Source organism: Coenobita brevimanus, chromosome 104, assembly GCF_032717465.1.
Source record: "Coenobita brevimanus isolate Jiangsu-jjx chromosome 104, ASM3271746v2, whole genome shotgun sequence".
Taxonomy (NCBI): domain Eukaryota; kingdom Metazoa; phylum Arthropoda; class Malacostraca; order Decapoda; family Coenobitidae; genus Coenobita; species Coenobita brevimanus.
The window spans coordinates 19061358-19081809 of NC_137057.1; the positions used below are offsets into that span (position 1 = coordinate 19061358).

Consider the following 20452-nt stretch of genomic DNA (forward strand, 5'->3'; position numbering starts at 1 on the left):
ACCAAAGGCCGCGAGCCCTTCCAAGAGAAGAACAAAATACAAGAGAGAGCCAAATTCATGATCCAATCATTTCGAGATGCCTGGACACACTGCGTTTGAAATACTCGAGGTCATAGGAAGCAGGAAATACAGACAGGGAGACAGTTCCAGAGTTGACCTGTTGCATAAATGAAGGACTGGGAGTAACGGTAAACTCTTGCATTAGAGAGTTGAACAGAAAAGGGATGAGAGTTTGCTGCTAGACGGGTGCTACGCGCCCGTCATAGAGATGGAGGAATGCATGCAGACAGTTCAGAGGATGAGTGACCATTAAAGTAGCAATAGAAACCAGATAAAGATGCAACAGTGCGACGAAGAGACAGAGGTTGAAGGGAGTCAGTAAGAGGAGGAGAGTTAATGAGACGAAAAGCCTTTGACTCCACCCTATTGAGGAGAGCTGTATGTGGGAAGCCTCTCCACACATGAGAGTTGTACCCACACAGGGATGGATAAAACCCCTGTATAGAGTCAACAATTGTGCAGGGGTAAAGAAGGAATGGAGTCGGCTTAGCACACCTGATTTCATAGAAGCAGATTTTACAAGAGATGTAATATGATCTTTCCAAGATAAGTCCTGTGTAAATGAAACCCTGAGCATGTTCAAGGATGATGAAGGATTAAGCTGAATATTATTAAACATTAGTGGGTACACCTGTGGAAGATTTTGTCGGGTTGATACGTGTAAAAACTGAGTCTTTGATGCATTAAAAACAACAAGATTATTTTTATCCCAGTCACAGATACGAGCCAAGTAAGACATTAGGTGTGCCATAGCCTCATCCCTTATTTATTGAAGTAACTCCTGAGATGGACTTTGCGGGAACCGAATGGAAAGGTGAAGAGTGGAGTCATCAGCATCTTAGTGGATAGGGTTAGATGTACAGCTTAGAAGGTCGTTGATGAAAAAAAGGAAGAGAGTTGGTGATAGGACAGAGCCCTGAGGAACACCACTAATGATAGATCTAGGAAAAGAACGATGGCCTTCTACAACAGCGGCTATAGAACGACCAGAAAGGAAGCTAGAGATAGAAGGATAGAAACCGTAAGAGGGCAGTTTGAAAATTAAAGGTTTATGCCAGACTCGATCGACAGCCTTTGAGATGTCAAGTGCAATGGCAAAGCTTTCGCCAAATCCCGAAAAGAGGATGACCAGGAGTCTGAAAGGTACGTGAGAAGATCACCAGTGGAGCATCCCTGACGGAACCCATACTGATGATCAGAAAGAAGGTTGTGATAGGAAAGATGCTTTAAATTTTTCTATTAAGAATTGACTCAAAAACTTTTGAGATACAGGATGTTAAAGCAATTGGACGATAGTTAGAGGGTTGGGTATGGTTACCCTTCTTTGGGACTGGCTGAATGAGAGCAAACTTCCAGCCAGGAGGAAAGGTACAAGTTGATAGACAAATGCGATAGACTTTGCCTAGGCAGGGTGTAAGCACATAAGCACAGTTCTTGAGAACAACAGGAGGGACTCCGTCAGGCCCATATGCCTTATTAGTATTGAGGCTAGTGATGGCAGAAAATACATCAGCTGAAGAAATTTTAATGTCATCCATGAGGAAGTCAGAGGGGGGAAGTGATGGAGGAACAGCACCGGAATCGTCTAAGGTGGAATTGGAGGTGAAAGAGATCTGCTTCATCAGTAGAAGAAATAGCTGCAGAGCCATCATAGTAGAAAAGAGGAGGGAAAGATGATGAGGTAAAGTTGTTAGAAAGGTTTTTGGCAAGGTACCAGAAGGAGCTGGAAGAATACGAGTTGGAGAGTTCAGAGCATTTAGTATGGATGAAATTATTTTTAGAAGAGCGAAGAACAGACTTAGCACGATTCCGGGCAGAAACGTACAAAAGATATGATTCAGGGGTGGGTTGGCTCTGGTACCTTTCATAGGCCCTCTTCTTGTTGCGGGCAGCATTAGAACAAACGTGATTTAACCAAGGCTTTCTTGCATTAGTCAGAGGATATGAGAATGGAATGTATGCTTCCATGCCTGAGAGAATAACCTCCGTAATGCGCAAGGCACACTCTGATGGCTCCCAGCCATGGAAGCAATAATCATTCCAGGGAAAATCAAAGAAGTACTGCCTGAGGGCCTCCCAGTCTGCAGCTCCAAAGTGCCACAGACGATGTTTCTTTGGAGGGTCCACAGGCCGTACTGGAGCGATAGGACAGGTTAAGGTGACAAGGTTGTGATTGGAGGAGCCCAATGGAAAGAAAAGATTAACAGTGAGCAGAAGGATTAGTTGTAAGGAAGAGGTCAAGTATGTTGGAGCTCTCTCCAAGGCAGTCAGGGATACGGGTAGGCTGCTGTACAAGCTGCTCTAGATCACTAAGGATAGAAAAGCTGTAGGCTTGTTCACCAGGTGGATCCGTGAAAGGAGAGGAGACCCAAAGGTGGTGGTGAACATTGAAATCTCCTTGAATGGAGATTTCAGAGAAAGGAGAAATGGACAGAATGTGTTCCATCTTAGAAGTAAGATGGTCAAAACATTTTTGATAGTCAGTAGAATTAGGAGATAAGTAAACAGCACAGATATATTTAGTCAGAGAATGACAGGAAAGTCAAAGCCAGAGCGTAGAGAATTCAGAAGAATCACGAGAGCAAGATAAGTCGTTGCGTTTATATACACAACAGCCACTTTGGCTTTGAAATGAGTATAGAGAAAGTAGGAGGAAACAGAAAAGTGTCTACTGTCAGTTGCCTCAGACAGCTGAGTCTCAGTCAGAAAAAGAAGGTGAGGTTTAGAGAAGGAGAGGCGGTGCTCAACAGAGTGAAAGTTAGAGGAAAGGCCGCGAATGTTGCAGAAATGAAGAAGAAAAGAATCAGACAGTGGTTCCAGGCAGCTCGAGTCATCACAGGGTGAGGAGCGGAAGGTGGTGACATTTATGTTCCCCTCCCCACTGGGGACTCTGAGGCTATGAGGCCTTTGCTGATGTTCCTTAGTACTTATCCAGTGAGAAAGGGTTTCTCCTTTCTTGAACACGATAACTAAAGACCAAAGACGTCAAACTGTGGCACATGTCTGTCTAATACTGCTCCTTGAAATGAGAAATTTGTTTGCACAAAACAGTGACAGCCTTCACACTGAAGTTGAAAATTGTTTACTTCATTTAAAACATGGTATTAAGGGTTACTTGCCAAATGAAGTGATTATAATTTCGATAGTCTTACAATAGCCGGTATTGTACCATTCGAATCAGAAATAAAGCTAATTTTTATATTCTTCATAAAGTAGGACATTTTCACTTCTGTGTAGTATCACTGTACATTGATTGTAATGTTAATGTTTCACTACTTAATAAAACCATTACAGATTCAACCATTTGATAATATCCAGGGTTGTATTATCGTATACTGAATTAGTCGTAATATATCACTATTCTATATTCAGTGTCATATGGATGGGGGTATGGCTCAATGGTGTGCTAACCCTGAGGTACTTTGGGGAAAAAAGGTTGAGAATCCCTGACCTACAACATGTACGTTTTCCATTCTACCTGTAAGTCGGACCCAAAGTTGCAGTAATTACACATTTGGTTAAAGAATCTGCTCAGCCAGACAGACTGAGGTTAAGCAACGACAACAACCCTCAGACAAGAGGGAACTGATGTCACCTAGTACTGCAGTGATATATTTTTTTAGTATGATCTAAGTCAGTGCATAAACTGTAGCATACTGGAAAACGTCTCTTAAGCATCAAGTATTCGGAGATGACTAAGAGTCACTGCTAGGGTTACAGAGAAGAGCATTTGATTTTGATACGAGAACTTTTTAATATTTTTGCCATGAATTTATCACATAATTGTGATCTTTGGCAATTTTGTTAAGGATACCATAGATGGTAAGGCAAAAGGGTGATGGTTAACCTTTTCCTCCAGAAAATGAGTATGAATAAAACTTTCCTCGTTACGGTATGCAAGTCTAAAGCACTCCATATGGTCTTTGAGGAAGGTAGTATACGAATGAAGCTTACATTTCACAAGCAGGCTTTTTCATGACGATTTAACCACCGATATGATAAATACAAGATTGCGAATTGCTCTGTGGTCACTTTTGCTATTGCCCAATATATATATATATATATATATATATATATATATATATATATATATATATATATATATATATATATATATTCTCGTTTGCTCTTTGTCTGTGGTTTTCCTTTTCATTGTTTCAGCTTCGTGATGAGACACATAACTGCAGTTGTTGGTTCAGTAATCATTCCGATTCTTTTCATTGACCATTTTAATGTTACGCGTTCCCAATTGCCTCTTCATCTAGATCAGCCCTGTGAAAATGTAACTTCTTGTGTCATAGACGGAGCCAGTGAGGTACAGTTTGTGGTGCGGACTCGCCAGGAGTACGGTACGTTGCAGTGCTGGGCCAGGAACAGTGTTGGCAAGATGCGACACCCATGTCTCTACCATGTTATGCCTGCAGGTGAGAGGGGGGAGAAGAGGGGGGAGATGGCATGAATAACTGATGAGATACAGTTGGAGATCTTGCGCGAGGGACGTTATTGATGGAACTAATAGGTTAGAGAAGTATGAACCAAAACGAAGGGGTTGTGGAGCTAATGCAAGAGATGTAAAAGGGTTGGAACAGAAACGGAAAGAGTAATGAGTTTTGTGGGAGAAAGTAAAAAAAAGTAATGAAACGAAAGAAAAAGTGATATATTTAATGAGAGAGAGAGAGAGAGAGAGAGAGAAATGATGGTGATGGGCTTGAAAGTGGGGCTAACAAGTAGGATAGGCCGACAGACATTGAGGAATAAGGAGAGAGACAGGATAGGAACGAAAAGTGGAACACACACACACACACACACACACACACACACACACACACACACACACACACACACACACACACACACACACACACACACACACACACACACACACACACACACACACACACACACCAAGCCATGTCTAAAAATATAAGAACAGTAAATAGTATTAGGGATCTGAAAAAGGTCATTTAAAAGAAATAAGAAAGTCCATGGAGGTGATGAACGAGAATTAGAGCTTACGTGTAGTGAAAGAACAGTGTACAATAAAGTCTGAAGAGGTAAAAAGGTTCGTAAACCATCGAAGTTACTTAAGCAGACAGCTAGAATGGAACGGTAAAAGAAAAAACTATACAAATGAAAAATATCAATAAGTCTGTGATTTTTATTTTGATGTGTAGTTCTGGTACAAGCAGAAAAATAAGGGAAGATGTTTACATATTTTTTTCAAATCATTAGATATTGGCTGCAGACTCTATCATCTTCATAGTTCGGAGGGAATCACATGTCAGCTGCTTATAAACTGAAAAGGTTCTTCTCCTTCCAGATACGAGTACACCTTCATTTCCCAAATGCCGCAACCTTCAAGAGATTGTGGTTCCTGTAAGACCTTTGAGTCACATCTACTGCAGTGTGTACTTCAAATACAGAATATATATTAATTATTTCATATAACCAGTGCTTGGGACTACGATTCCGTCTTATCCATCACACCTGTTACATTTTGGCACATAACAGTGTTCATGTTCACTATGAGATACCTCATCCTGCTTACTCTTTTCGGCTCTGATAGTCATACATTCACTGTCATTTTCTGTGATTCTGCAACATTTACTATGAGCTGCAAGGCAAAGTAGTTATCATCTTCAAAACTCCAAATTCCTCACATTCCCTGAATCTGGCACGCTACCCTTTCCATGATATACTTCCACTGTAGGTCCATTATTCATGAATTTACTGAACAGCCATGGACGCAACAGAAATGCGTGAAGAACTCAGTCCTTATCTACTGTAGACCTATTCTCCCTCGTACATCCCACTGACATGTCGCTGACCATTCACTGGATTTTAATAAATATTACACTCAGATCCTCCCTCACAGTTTTCATATATACCACATAGCACAGTGCATCTCTAGTGACACTGGTATTGACAAGAATATGCATAGGTGGTACAGAGTGTGTGTGTGTGTGTGTGTGTGTGTGTGTGTGTGTGTGTGTGTCTGACACTTAAAGAAAAATAAAAGCATTCACAGATCAACAAACCTAAACGCTTTTATCTCTTCCTCCCCCTCACCCCAATAGGTCGTCCTGATCCGCCCTTGGACTGCCGGGTGGTGAACAAGACTTACAATTCCCTGACCGTGGACTGCACCCCGGGCTTCAGCGGGGGATTGGCGCAAGTCTTCATAGCCAGGGTGAGCATCTGATGGTAGCACAGTGTAACATAGCCAGGGTAAGCATCTGATGGTGCACAGTGTAGCATAGCCAGGGTGAGCATCTGGTGGTAGCACAGTGTAACATAGCCAGGGTGAGCATCTGGTGGTAGCACAGTGTAGCATAGCCAGGGTGAGCATCTGGTGGTAGCACAGTGTAACATAACCAGGGTGAGCATCTGATGGTAGCACAGTGTAACATAGCCAGCATGAGCATCTGGTGGTAGCACAGTGTAACATAGCCAGGGTGAGCATCTGGTGGTAGCAGAGTGTAGCATAGCCAGGGTGAGCATCTGGTTGTAACACAGTGTAACATAGCCAGGTTGGGCATCTGGTGATAGCACAGTGTAACATAGCCAGGGTGGGTATCTGGTGATAGCACAGTGTAGCATAGCCAGGGTGGGTATCTGGTGATAGTACAGTGTAGCATAGCCAGCGTGAGCATTTGATGGTGGCACAGTATAACATAGCCACTGTGAACATCTGGTGGTGATACAATATAACATAGCCAGGGTGAGCATCTGATGGTGGCACAGTATAATATAATTAGAGTAAGCAGCTGGTTGTGGCACAGTGTAACATAGCTGAAATGCGTGGCTTTGACAGATACACATACAATACTCCGGAATATTCCGGAGAATACCGTAGTATCCCCGACATCGAGGCGAACCAGGAGCAGTGGAGTTCGCCCTCAAGAATGCCGACACCCCGACTCGGACCCCACGGGGTAGCCGCCGCCAGCCACCACCACTCCGGGCAACAACGGCGTATGTCAGCCCGGGCCGTGCGCCCCTGTGACACTCAACCACCACGCCGCCGCCACCGTAGGCGAAAGACACTACCTTCGTGTGGCGGAATCACCGAGTTAGCTAGGGGTGGAGTCAGAAACAATACTCCAGGCAGCGCCCCTCAGGTAGAGACGATCTATGGTCGCTCTGATAGTGCAAAGGTAGAGACGATCTATGGTCACTCCCATAAAAACCCGGTAGAGACGATCTATGGTCGCTCCCATAAAACCCCGGTAGAGACGATAAATGGTCGCTCCCGTAACACCCAGGTAGAGACGATCAATGGTCGCTCCCTTGGCCCTCCGGTAGAGATGATCTATGGTCGCTCCCATAAAACCCCGGTAGAGACGATCAATGGTCGCTCCCCTAAAACTCGGGTAGAGACAATCAACGGTCGCTCCCCCAAAACCCAGGTAGAGACGATCTATGGTCGCTCCCCTAAAAATCAGGTAGAGACGATCAATGGTCGCTCCCCTAAAGCTCAGGTAGAGACGATCAACGGTCGCTCCCTCAGCACTCCGGTAGAGACGATCAAAGGTCGCTCCCCTAAAAATCAGGTAGAGACGATCAATGGTCGCTCCCCTAAAGCTCAGGTAGAGACGATCAACGGTCGCTCCCTCAGCACTCCGGTAGAGACGATCAATGGTCGCTCCCCTAAAAACCAGGTAGAGACGATCTATGATCGCTCCCCTAAAAATCAGGTAGAGACGATCAATGGTCGCTCCCCTAAAGCTCAGGTAGAGACGATCAACGGTCGCTCCCTCAGCACTCCGGTAGAGACGATCGATGGTCGCTCCCAGGGTATAGTGAGGAGAAAGACGTCTCCACGACCGGAGGTTGAACTCCAGGGGTCTCGCTCCGGAAATTCTCGGAGAGACCTCCCTGTTTCCCCCGGCCTCTGTTCCCTACGCGTGGCCTTTGAGAAGACCCACCTGTCGGGCCCCCGTTACAGCCACTGCCGCAGTCCTCCCCTGACGGCGCCCCTGCTCGTGGGAGACCGCAGTCTGTCGCCTCTTCCGGCCCGCCCTAGGACACCCGGGCGAGGCCTCACCACGCCCCCGCGACGCCGGGACCTGACCCAGAGGTTCCTAGACCTCTTCGGCCCCAGTCCTAAGGGCCTTACACCAGAGCCCAGTCCGGAAACCCCCGGACGCGAGAGGACGCCCTCACGAGTCGCCCCGTGCCCTCTCGGCTCGCCCCGCCCTGACGACGCCCTCAGTCCGACCGGATCACCGATGATGTGTCTGTGTTTCTCTCCATGAGGAAATACGAGTGACCCTGTAACAATCGTGAAGTAGGTTAAGTGTGACTCCTTTTCTCTTGGAATAAGTATTGTGCAGTAACTTTATGTAATCTCAATTGGGGCAAACCAGGGCATAATACCCAGTTGAAGGACGAGAATGTGGGTTGAGACCTCAAGTGAAAATACGTGCGAGTGTCATCCCGAAGCTTTCTAAAGACATATCTCTAGAGCCCGAAGAAAGACTAAAATATTATTGGAGTGCTATTGGCTAATCTCTGAGTAATATGGTGGAGTAGTATTTACGAGTGTTCCGACTTTGTTACGCGTTGTGAAGCGAGAGTCTACATAACATATCTAGGAGATGTGTAATGAATAAGTTGTGCCTGCAGAAACCTATTTCCACCAAAACAACAAGGACGGCGAGTAATAACGATATTCCCCTCCTCCGCACACTATTCCTAAAAACTCTCTCCATCCCTCGCTCCCTCTCTTAAAGTCAAAGTAAGAATCAGAGTTAATTGTCAAAGAATCTTCGCCAACAGAAAACACCTAAACTCCCTTGTTAATATCGGGCATCCTTAAATATTACCATAACTGTCTCCTCGCCGTTTTAAGTCACTCTCTGTGTCTCCCCTACCTCCTCCTGGTGGATCACAAACCCCCTCCTTCCTCACGCACTCCGCGCGCACCTGTATTTACTGCACTCCTAGTACTAAGATTTGTTGTATTGTCATTAGTATCTAGAAAGCTAGTATCCTGCGAGATACACAATATTTTAGATAAGGTTTTTGTATTGCTCTATATTGTGATGTAATGTCTGCTGAAGTGTCCTGTGTCTGACTGAAGTAATATACGTGTATGGTGTTGCCGAAGGTTTTTATGTCCTACCTCTCTTTATTGCACTAGCTCCGGTCTCGAAAGAGGACCCCGCTCCGCGTTGAGTTGAATAGGTACGAGAAGTCGAGCCTAATTCAACTCAGCATTACACTGGTGGCCAGCGGTGGTTCTAGATCCGAGCGTAGAAGAGAGGTAAATAGGAAATATTTGGGAAAATGGCAACTAAACCGCACATTCAGTTACCCAAGTTTGACCCTGACCAGTATGACATACACACATATCTTGCAATAGTTAAACCCTTACCAGATATTGGCTTCGATAATGACCAACAAAAAATTGCAGTCACACTACCACTACTGGGTAAAGCTGCAGCGAATATTGCGCGAAAAATTGTCCCAGAACTCACCTGGCAGAACTTTACCAAGTTCGCAGTCCAAGCCATCACCCCATCACTAGGGAAAGTGGTGGCTCTATCCAAATTGGATAGCTTTACTTATGACGGGGATTTAGATAATACCCTGTTGCAGGCAAGAAGCCTGATTACTGCTGCCTACCCGGAAACAGACGAAGAAACCCGGGATCAGCACACCTTCAATACTCTGCTCCGAGTACTCCCAAGTGTTGTGAAGCAACACTTTACTATCCACGATCCGACAGGAGACATGGATAGGGATATACAGCTGATACGGTGCCTCCTGACCGCCTGCCCTCCTCCACAACAAATTAATGTTGTCAAGAAATTCCCCACCCGGCCCCCGGCTCCCCCAGCCGCACCACGTCCGCCCCTGCCCCACACCAGCCTGACCCCGACGCCTAGCCCACCCAGGGCGCACCCCTCTCGTCGGCGCCCCGCCCCACGAGAAAACCCAAACTTAATTCTGATCAACCCGTGGGAATTCACAGCCTGCAACTCCCGTTGCCCCCTTCATGACATACAGGACCAGCTGAAAGCTGCTCGCTGCAAAAGCACAACCCCGGGTTTGCGTAAGGTCTCCGCCCTAGAAGGCGAAGCCCCAGGGGACGAGCTGGCGCCAGCGGACGATCCCTCACCAGGAGAATTAGAGCAGGAACAGGAGCACGAGAGCCCTAGCCAGCTGGATTTTTAGGCCCGCCCCCGCACCAACCCACGGTGGCGGGGGCCATCACCCCTAAGTATCGCCCCCCGGTATACCACAAGATGAAAATCAACGGCGTGAAGGCCAGACTACTAGTTGATACGGGAGCAGCCAGATCCTGTCTTTACAGCCACTATTTCTCCCGCTACAAATCACGGTTTGGCCCGCTCCGCCCCACTACCACCCACCTTATAGATGCGGGGGATGGCCCCCTGCCCATCCGTGGGGAGACTCGGGCCCTACGGGTCGACACCCACCAGCCAGTATCTGCCCAGCACCCCTTCATCATTTTTTATTACTCCTGCCGGAGCTATGACGGATATTTAGGGCTAGACCTACTTCAAAAACTCAGAGCCACTATCGACTGTCGCAACCGACAACTCCAGTTCCACCCCCCACCCCGCTCCGCTCCAGCCGTTTGTACCTGCACGCCGCAGCCCCGGCCGGAGGACCCACACAAACCCCCCCCCCGCACTCTTTCTCTTTCTTTTCCCCTTCTTTGCCTCCCCCTTCCCCTGCGCCACCCCACCCCACTCTTGCCCCCTCCTTCCCTGCCACCATTTCCACCGCCATTACCATCCCCTCACACCACGAGGCATGGGTGCCACTGAACAGGCCCTCGGGCCCATCCGTTTTGTTCTCCCCCCTCCTCCCTGCCGGACCCCTTTCCGCCTGCCTCGTTTCCCCTACCTTTCTCCCCCCCCACCGCGCTGCCATTCGCATCGCCAATCTCGCACCATCCCCTCTCACCCTTCCCAAAGGGCTTATCGTCGGAGAGATGGAAGAAGCCGAGCCCTGCGTCCCGTCCCCCCCCCAACGCCCCGCCCCCCTTCTCCCCATCCCTGACCATCTCTCCGACCAACAGTCAGACGCCTTACGCCGCCTCCTCCTGGAGTTCCAGGATTTGTTTGCGGCAGGGCCCACAGATATAGGACACACTACGTACCTGTCTCACGAGATCCATATGACAGGCCCTCCGATACGACAGCCTTCCCGACGTAAGAACCCCCGACAGAGAGAAGAGGAGGACCGCCAAGTGCGCGAAATGGAAGAGGCGGGTGTTATTTCCCCCTCCACCAGCCCGTGGTCCTCCCCCGTCGTTCTAGTGAAAAAAAAAAGACGGCACGATGCGGTTTTGCATCGATTACCGCCGCGTGAACGACGTCACGATTAAGGATGCTACTCCCCTTCCCCGCATCGACGATTCCCTAGACTCCCTATACGGGGCGTCTTGGTTTTCTACCCTTGACCTCCAGTCTGGATATTGGCAGGTCCCAGTCCACCCAGATCATCGAGGCAAGACGGCCTTCTCTACCAGTAATGGCCGACATTATGAGTTTAATGTCCTGCCATTCGGCCTCTGCAATGCCCCTGCCACGTTTTCCAGGCTGATGGAATCTGTTTTAAGCGGCCTCACTTGGGAGATATGTTTGGCCTATCTTGATGATGTCATTGTTTTTAGCCAAACCTGGGCCGATCACTTGCAGCACCTCCGCCGAGTTTTCACCAGAATTCGCCAGGCAGGCCTCAAGTTACATCCAGCCAAATGTGTCCTGGCCGCAAAAACCGTTGCGTTTCTAGGCCATACCATTTCCCAAGCAGGAATTTCCCCAGACCCCGACAAGCTGCGTGCCATAGCGGACATACCACCTCCGCAGGATGTCCACGGCATCCATGCCATTTTGGGGCTCGCATCCTACTACCGCCGCTTCGTGAAGGGGTTTGCACAGATTGCTAAACCTCTTCACGACCTGACGAGAAAAGGGGAACCTTTCCTCTGGACAGAGGACCGACAAACCGCTTTCCAGCAGCTGAAAGACAAGCTTATCTCGGCCCCCATCGTGGCCTTCCCCGACTATGCCCTCCCTTTTCGCCTCTACACGGACGTCTCCCTTGACGCCATTGGCGCTGTTCTAGCCCAGGTACAGGCCGGTCGGGAACACATTATTGCTTGTGCCAGCCGCACACTGAACCTGGCCGAGAAAAATTATGCCGCCACCAAGCGAGAATGCCTCGGCATAATCTGGTCCCTCCAATATTTTAGAGATTACCTTTCTGGGACCCAAGTCACTATAATAACCGACCACCAATCACTCCAGTGGCTGCGACAATCGGACTCCCAGAACGCTCAAACCGTCCGATGGCGTGACACCCTAGAGGAATTCCAATACGAGATCTCGTACAGACCCGGGAAGCTCCACACCAATGCAGATGCCCTCTCCCGCCTTCCCATCCGTGCAATCCAACCAGACCGGGACCTGCTAGAACTCTGGCACCACAAGGAACGCCCCCCCTGGATTCCAGCCTACCTGTTTCCCAAATTGTGCCGACAGGGCGACCACCTTTTAACCCCGTCTGGACACATCCTCTTGGCCCCCAATGCGGCACGTGACACCCTGCGCCAGTTACACGCCCACAACGGCATCCATTTGGGCACGAAAAAATTGCTACAGGTGTTTAATGACGTCTACTGGGCCCCGAACCCCTCCACCCTCGCCAAGGAAATTTTTCAAACTTGCCGCGCCTGCGCGCTCGGGAAAGACAGTACCCGGACCGCCGGGCCTTCTGGCCATATCACCGCCCACAAACCCTGGCAGCTCCTAGCAGTCGACGTGGTAGGGCCTCTCCCTCCTAAATCGGGATATAAGTACTTGATCACTTTTGTCGACACGTACTCCAAGTTCGTAATAGCCTGCCCCGCTAAAGAACATCACGTCGTCGCTGTCGCCGATGCCTTACTCCGACACGTTTTCCCCTACTTTGGCATTCCCCAGGCCATCCATTCCGACAATGCCCCCGAATTCTCCGGGAAAGTCTGGGAAGAGCTGGCCAGGATTTTTGGATACGAAATCTCCCACTCCTCACCATATTGGCCTCAAGGGAACGCGGTGTGTGAACGTAGCCATCGTACCTTGGCAAATCAGCTACGGACCAGAATCGAGGCTACAAAAGACAACGATTGGCCAGCACACGTCAAAATCGTCCAGTGGGGCATGAATTCGTGCCCCCGAGAGGACGGGGTTTCCCCCCACGAAAGGATCTTTGGCGAAACCCCCCTCCTACTACCTTTACGCCATCACCTGCAACCACCCACCTCCGCCCCTGCAACGGACCCGCTACACTTGCTAAAAAGGCGGGTATACCACCTACAGCGGAACTTAGATCTTGAACCCGACACAGCCACCAACCCCTACAAGCAGGGTGACACCGTAGTCATCGCCCAACTCCCCACTCCCCACAAACTTGCCCCCCGTTTCACGGGCCCCCACACCATCACCAAGATCCCCAACCCTTACCAGGTGGTCGTGGACTACCACGGCACTCCCCGTACCCTCCGAAACCGACACGTGCGCCCCTTCCGCACGCCCATTCCCCCCGCCCCGACCCCACCCCCCCAACCCCCCACGGCTCCCGCTCCACCCTCTACAACCACATATGAGTGCTACATCTCCTCCCCCCCCTTCCCCCTCTCCCCCCCCTACCACCTCCGCCTCTCCTGCCCCAGGCACCTCACCTGACGTCTGCCCCCCGCCCCCCTCCCCTCACCCCACCCATCCGTGGCTTGCCCCTCAGTCCTCACTCCCCCGTCTCCGGCCCCTGCCGCCACCCTCTCCCCCCAGCCCATCACCACCCCTTCCGCCCACACCACCACCCCTTCACCACAACCCTCTTCCACCCCCCTTCCCCTGCCCACCACCCGGACGCCCACTTCACCAATACCACGTCCTACCACGCCCACGGCACGAAAGACAACACGCCCACACCTAACGCCCCCTCCCCTCCCACCCCTACCCACACCACCACCACCCCTTCACCACCACCCCCTTCTCCCCCCCTTCCCCTGCCCACCACCCATACGCCAACTCCACCAATACCACGTTCTACCACGCCCGCGGCACGAAAGACAACACGCCCACACCCAACGCCCCCCTCCCCCCCACCCCTACCCTCACCACCACCACCACCCGCTCGGGCCGCCTCTCACGCCCACCCGCCCGATATTCCCACACCCCTACACCACCCACCTCCCCGCGACTTCACACCGTCCAGCTACATCGGGCCCAAATCCCTCCTACCTGTACTCCCCAGAGACTCAACGCTGCATTACTACCGCACAAAACCCGGCCTTCGCCCACTCTGTCCGGCATTCCACCTCCAACCACACCGACAACCACACCAAGCAACATGAGGATTAAGCGAGCTGTATGGGCCCCTTCCTTTGCCAAGAACCACCAGCTCCGCGGGCCCCACCACCTGTTAAATATCCTCAAGCACACCACCACCCCCTCCGCCCTCTTCCTCACCTATGACCAAGCACAAGAGGAAAATTCTTACACTGCCGCCTGGCAGCACACACTCCGACACCTCCAGCCCATTTACACCACCTCCAACACTCTAGCGTTCCACCTCCAGCCACAGGGACGTGACTTTTTTCAAGAACACGGTGGTGAAATGCGTGGCTTTGACAGATACACATACAATACTCCGGAATATTCCGGAGAATACCGTAGTATCCCCGACATCGAGGTGAGGCAGGAGCAGTGGAGTTCGCCCTCAAGAATGCCGACACCCCCACTCGGACCCCAAGGGGTAGCCGCCGCCAGCCACCACCACTCCGGGCAACAACGGCGTATGTCAGCCCGGGCCGTGCGCCCCTGTGACACTCAACCACCACGCCGCCGCCACCGTAGGCGAAAGACACTACCTTCGTGTGGCGGAATCACCGAGTTAGCTAGGGGTGGAGTCAGAAACAATACTCCAGGCAGCGCCCCTCAGGTAGAGACGATCTATGGTCGCTCTGATAGTGCAAAGGTAGAGACGATCTATGGTCACTCCCATAAAAACCCGGTAGAGACAATCTATGGTCGCTCCCATAAAACCCCGGTAGAGACGATCAATGGTTGCTCCCGTAAAACCCAGGTAGAGACGATCAATAGTCGCTCCCTTGGCCCTCCGGTAGAGACGACCTATGGTCGCTCCCATAAAACCCCGGTAGAGACGATCAATGGTCGCTCCCCTAAAACTCGGGTAGAGACGATCAATGGTCGCTCCCCCAAAACCCAGGTAGAGATGATCTATGGTCGCTCCCCTAAAAATCAGGTAGAGACGATCAATAGTCGCTCCCCTAAAGCTCAGGTAGAGACGATCAACGGTCGCTCCCTCAGCACTCCGGTAGAGACGATCAAAGGTCGCTCCCCTAAAAATCAGGTAGAGACGATCAATGGTCGCTCTCCTAAAGCTCAGGTAGAGACGATCAACGGTCGCTCCCTCAGCACTCCGGTAGAGACGATCAATGGTCGCTCCCCTAAAAACCAGGTAGAGACGATCTATGGTCGCTCCTCAAAATATCAGGTAGAGACGATCAATGGTCGCTCCCCTAAAGCTCAGGTAGAGACGATCAACGGTCGCTCCCTCAGCACTCCGGTAGAGACGATCGATGGTCGCTCCCAGGGTATAGTGAGGAGAAAGACGTCTCCACGACTGGAGGTTGAACTCCAGGGGTCTCGCTCCAGAAATTCTCGGAGAGACCTCCCTGTTTCCCCCGGCCTCTGTTCCCTACGCGTGGCCTTTGAGAAGACCCACCTGTCGGGCCCCCGTGACAGCCGCTGCCGCAGTCCTCCCCTGACGGCGCCCCTGCTCGTGGGAGACCGCAGTCTGTCGCCTCTTCCGGCCCGCCCTAGGACACCCGGGCGAGACCTCACCACGCCCCCGCGACGCCGGGACCTGACCCAGAGGTTCCTAGACCTCTTCGGCCCCAGTCCTAAGGGCCTTACACCGGAGCCCAGTCCGGAAACCCCCGGACGCGAGAGGACGCCCTCGCGAGTCGCCCCGTGCCCTCTCGGCTCGCCCCGCCCTGACGACGCCCTCAGTCCGACCGGATCACCGATGATGTGTCCGTGTTTCTCTCCATGAGGAAATACGAGTGACCCTGTAACAATCGTGAAGTAGGTTAAGTGTGACTCCTTTTCTCTTAGAATAAGTATTGTACAGTAACTTTATGTAATCTCAATTGGGGCAAACCAGGGCATAATACCCAGTTGAAGGACGAGAATGTGGGTTGAGACCTCAAGTGAAAATACGTGCGAGTGTCATCCCGAAGCTTTCTAAAGACATATCTCTAGAGCCCGAAGAAAGACTAAAATATTATTGGAGTGCTATTGGCTAATCTCTGAGTAATATGGTGGAGTAGTATTTACGAGTGTTCCGACTTTGTTACGCGTTGTGAAGCGAGAGTCTACATAACATATCTAGGAGATGTGTAATGAATAAGTTGTGCCTGCAGAAACCTATTTCCACCAAAACAACAAGGACGGCGAGTAATAACGATATTCCCCTCCTCCGCACACTATTCCTAAAAACTCTCTCCATCCCTCGCTCCCTCTCTTAAAGTCAAAGTAAGAATCAGAGTTAATTGTCAAAGAATCTTCGCCAACAGAAAACACCATACTCCCTTGTTAATATCGGGCATCCTTAAATATTACCATAACTGTCTCCTCGCCGTTTTAAGTCACTCTCCGTGTCTCCCCTACCTCCTCCTGGTGGATCACAAACCCCCTCCCTCCTCACGCGCTCCGCGCGCACTTGTATTTACTGCACTCCTAGTACTAAGATTTGTTGTATTGTCATTAGTATCTAGAAAGCTAGTATCCTGCGAGATACACAATATTTTAGATAAGGTTTTTGTATTGCTCTATATTGTGATGTAATGTCTGCTGAAGTGTCCTGTGTCTGACTGAAGTAATATACGTGTATGGTGTTGCCGAAGGTTTTTATGTCCTACCTCTCTTTATTGCACTAGCTCCGGTCTCGAAAGAGGACCCCGCTCCGCGTTGAGTTGAATAGGTACGAGAAGTCGAGCCTAATTCAACTCAGCATTACAATAGCCAGTGTGGGCATATGGTGGTGGAACAGTGTAATATAGCCAGGATGGGCATCGGGTGGTGGCAGAGTGTAACATAGCCACGGTGGGTATCTGGTGATAGCACAGTGTAGCATAGCCAGGGTGGGCATCTGGTAGTGTCACAGTGCAACAGCCAGAGTGAGCATCTGGTAGTCGCACTGTGTAACACAGCCAGGGTGAGCATCTGCTGTTGGGTTGGAACAATAAAGTTAAGCGAGTTCTGCAGCGAATTTCATTTATTTTTCTCAACTGAATAATTCAAAGTTTTACATTCCACATTATAGAACTAGTAATATGGTACTTTATTTTGTAGCATTCTCTTAGCAGGTAAACAGTCTTCTAATCCTGACTTGTACATGCGTGAGAGAGAGAGAGAGAGAGAGAGAGAGAGAGAGAGAGAGAGAGAGAGAGAGAGAGAGAGAGAGAGAGATGGCTTGGATCGGGTTACATTACCGTCGAAGACACAACCTGTTTCTAATTTTTTATCAATTATCGGAAGTGTTTGTCGTGATAATTGAAGTTAAAAACAGTTGCATCAGTCCAACTCTGTTTGGCCAGGTTAATTTAGGACGCTAAAACTAGTAACGATGACCCTTAAGTGTACGTGAGTGATGGTATACAGAGGTTTTTCCACAAATAAAATTTTTCAGTTAATCAGACACAATAAAGACATGACTTTTGTCTTCGTAATCTTTTATTCCCTGCCAGCTTCTTGCACTCGTGTGTCTCTTCTCACACCGTCCAGCACAACGGTTCCCAGGTAACACTGGGGCAGTGAAGACAGGAACTGCACTCTCATACAATAAGGAACAAGCATTAATACATCTCCCTGACCTTGTGTGTGTGTGTGTGTGTGTGTGTGTGTGTGTGTGTGTGTGTACAACAGCTTTTTTTTTTTTCTTTGTAGGCTGGAAAGGCCTACGATATAAATTTAAGAGGCACTTGTGAACGTGTTTTCGGGGTGTCGAGATAAGGCAGAACATGTTAAACTAGACAAACAGAAAACCTTGAGCTGGATTTTCGTTTTCAAAATATCGAATTAACTCCTCAGTTTTGTCAGCTGGTCACCAACTGTCACGTGATGCGCAGAGGTTTCATTCTCTATTGTAGTGCCGTAAAGTTCCAGATGTGCAGGTAGCGCCAGTAAATGGTTAAACAGGAACATTTTGACAAAGTTAGATACATAATTCAATGAATGATGTAGGCCAAACATATTATGATGACTGTATGTACAACACTTACATTTTGAATATCAAACCTGTTCAAGTTTATTCAGATATAAACACATCCATTTATATGAGAGGTAAGATAATAGAAGTTCAGTATTATTTTTATGTCAGTAGTCTCAGCCTGTGCCACCAAACCTTTTACATTAATAGACAAAACAATGAACGTACAACAGACAGTATATTTTTGCCAATAGTCTAGGGCAGTACCAGCACTAAAGTAGACTTCAACGTCACTGCACAATAATATTTGCAATTCAATGGTCAGACATTAAAGTTAGGCATATCAAAATTCCCTTTCCATCAATACATAAACTACTTTGAATTTGAACACTGTCGAATCTTATATGTTTGATGTGATTCTCATGCTAGCTTTCATTTCTGTCCTAACTTCTCTAAGATATACAAAGTCTTGTATTCTAATAATTTGGACAACAGTTTTTGTCTTTTATATATATATATATATATATATATATATATATATATATATATATATATATTTTCCTTTTCAGTGCTTGACGAGATTTGAAGGACAACACATATTATCTCTGTTACTCAACCATTTCACTGTTTTGTAACGATTGGTTACCTTTCCTAAGATATGTTTCTGTCGCCTCCAAATATTTATTAATTCTGATTCTAGTGTTATTTCGGCAGTTGTATGTGCCAACAAAGTTTGTCATATAAGTCTGTCCTTCAGTATATGAAAATACAAATAAACATTCATAAAATGTGTGAAAATGTGCGGATGATAAAATGCAAAAAAAAAACAAAGGATGTAAATGGAGGCAGTATGCAGGTCAGACGGGGATGATACGATAAGTATATAACTTAAAAATTTCATAGCCTTTTTTTCCACTGGAAATTTACGTGGTTCAGTATTCGTTAAACCAAAATCATGGCACTTTTCTCTTTTAATGCACTTACGCTTAGTATGCCTAAACTGAATATTACATCATGATTACACTGATTAGAGTAAGAACGATAAACGGAATATGTAGGGATGGGGTTACACTGGCTCATTGCACCATCCCTGCCTTGCCTGCATGCTGCCTCCACCAAGCTCCAGTGGTTTTAGACCAATGCCCTCCCTATGTCTTCAGAGATCAGATAAGATATAGTTTTGTTTCTTTTATTTCTTTTTGAGAAATTTTACAGGTACGCGATTTTACGAAAACGATAGATGACGGGGAAATCAGAGAGTCAGTTTTTTTGTGGTGACTTGAGCTTCAATTCTTTAGCTACTCTGGGGGTGGTTTGGGTCTAGAAAAACGCAAAGTTAATGGCTACTTTTGCTTGACTATATCGGTTAGCCACGTAGAGGAAGGCTCTGTGTGTTGGTTTTATGCAGTTTTCTATGTAAACGTATTAAGTCCAGTGCGTGTATTGGTGCTATCTCTGCACAGAGTGCCAACTGACACTGATTTAACAAACAACTGCACACCTTATTTACATACATTCTCAGCTTTCTACAGATATACAAACCATAATACCATAGACCTTTAGACCTGTAATATTAAAGTCAATTGATTCTTCCACATTCCCCTTTCGACAGGTATATGAGGCAATGAGCAAACTTAGTGAGGTGAACGTGACCTCCGAGACGCCGAAGTTCAGCATTGAGGGCTTGACCCCCGGGCTGGACTATGTGATCCAGGTCTCGGCCAAGAACAGGTTGGGCAGCTCGGAGCCCACGCAACTGGTGGCTCTCACATATAAGATGGCCGAGAACAGGATCAGTGAGTACCTTCACACGATTTAAGATGAGTGTTACATATCTGGATGTTAGGAAGTAAGAATACAAGACATCTCCATACATGTAAATAACTTACGAAAGAAGGACCTGTAAATGGCAGTAAAGAGAGAAGGAGCAAAGGATCAAGAATTTCCCTGACTTATAAAACGGTTGAGAACAGGACAGGAAGGAGAATTATCCAATTTCTACACATGACAGAAATGAATGTACGAACCGAACAGAGATTGAATTGTTTCTATGATTGTCATAGAACAGTATACTAATAGAGTAATACGGAAACCAGTGTCATAAACAAAAAAGAAAGTTATATTGCTTCTT

The 20452-nt window shown here is 48.3% G+C and overlaps 1 protein-coding gene across 1 annotated transcript in view; it reads left to right on the forward strand.

Annotated features, from left to right (window-relative positions):
* The window catches only part of LOC145416044 (protein turtle-like), a 208945-nt gene extending 188805 nt beyond the window's left edge, over positions 1 to 20140 (forward strand). The window contains exons 13-15 of the mRNA XM_080285144.1: positions 4362 to 4484; positions 6138 to 6250; positions 19934 to 20140. Coding sequence (XP_080141270.1) covers positions 4362 to 4484; positions 6138 to 6250; positions 19934 to 20140 — 443 coding nt within the window. The remainder of the gene's footprint in view (positions 1 to 4361; positions 4485 to 6137; positions 6251 to 19933) is intronic.
* The last annotated feature ends 312 nt before the right edge of the window (positions 20141 to 20452 follow it).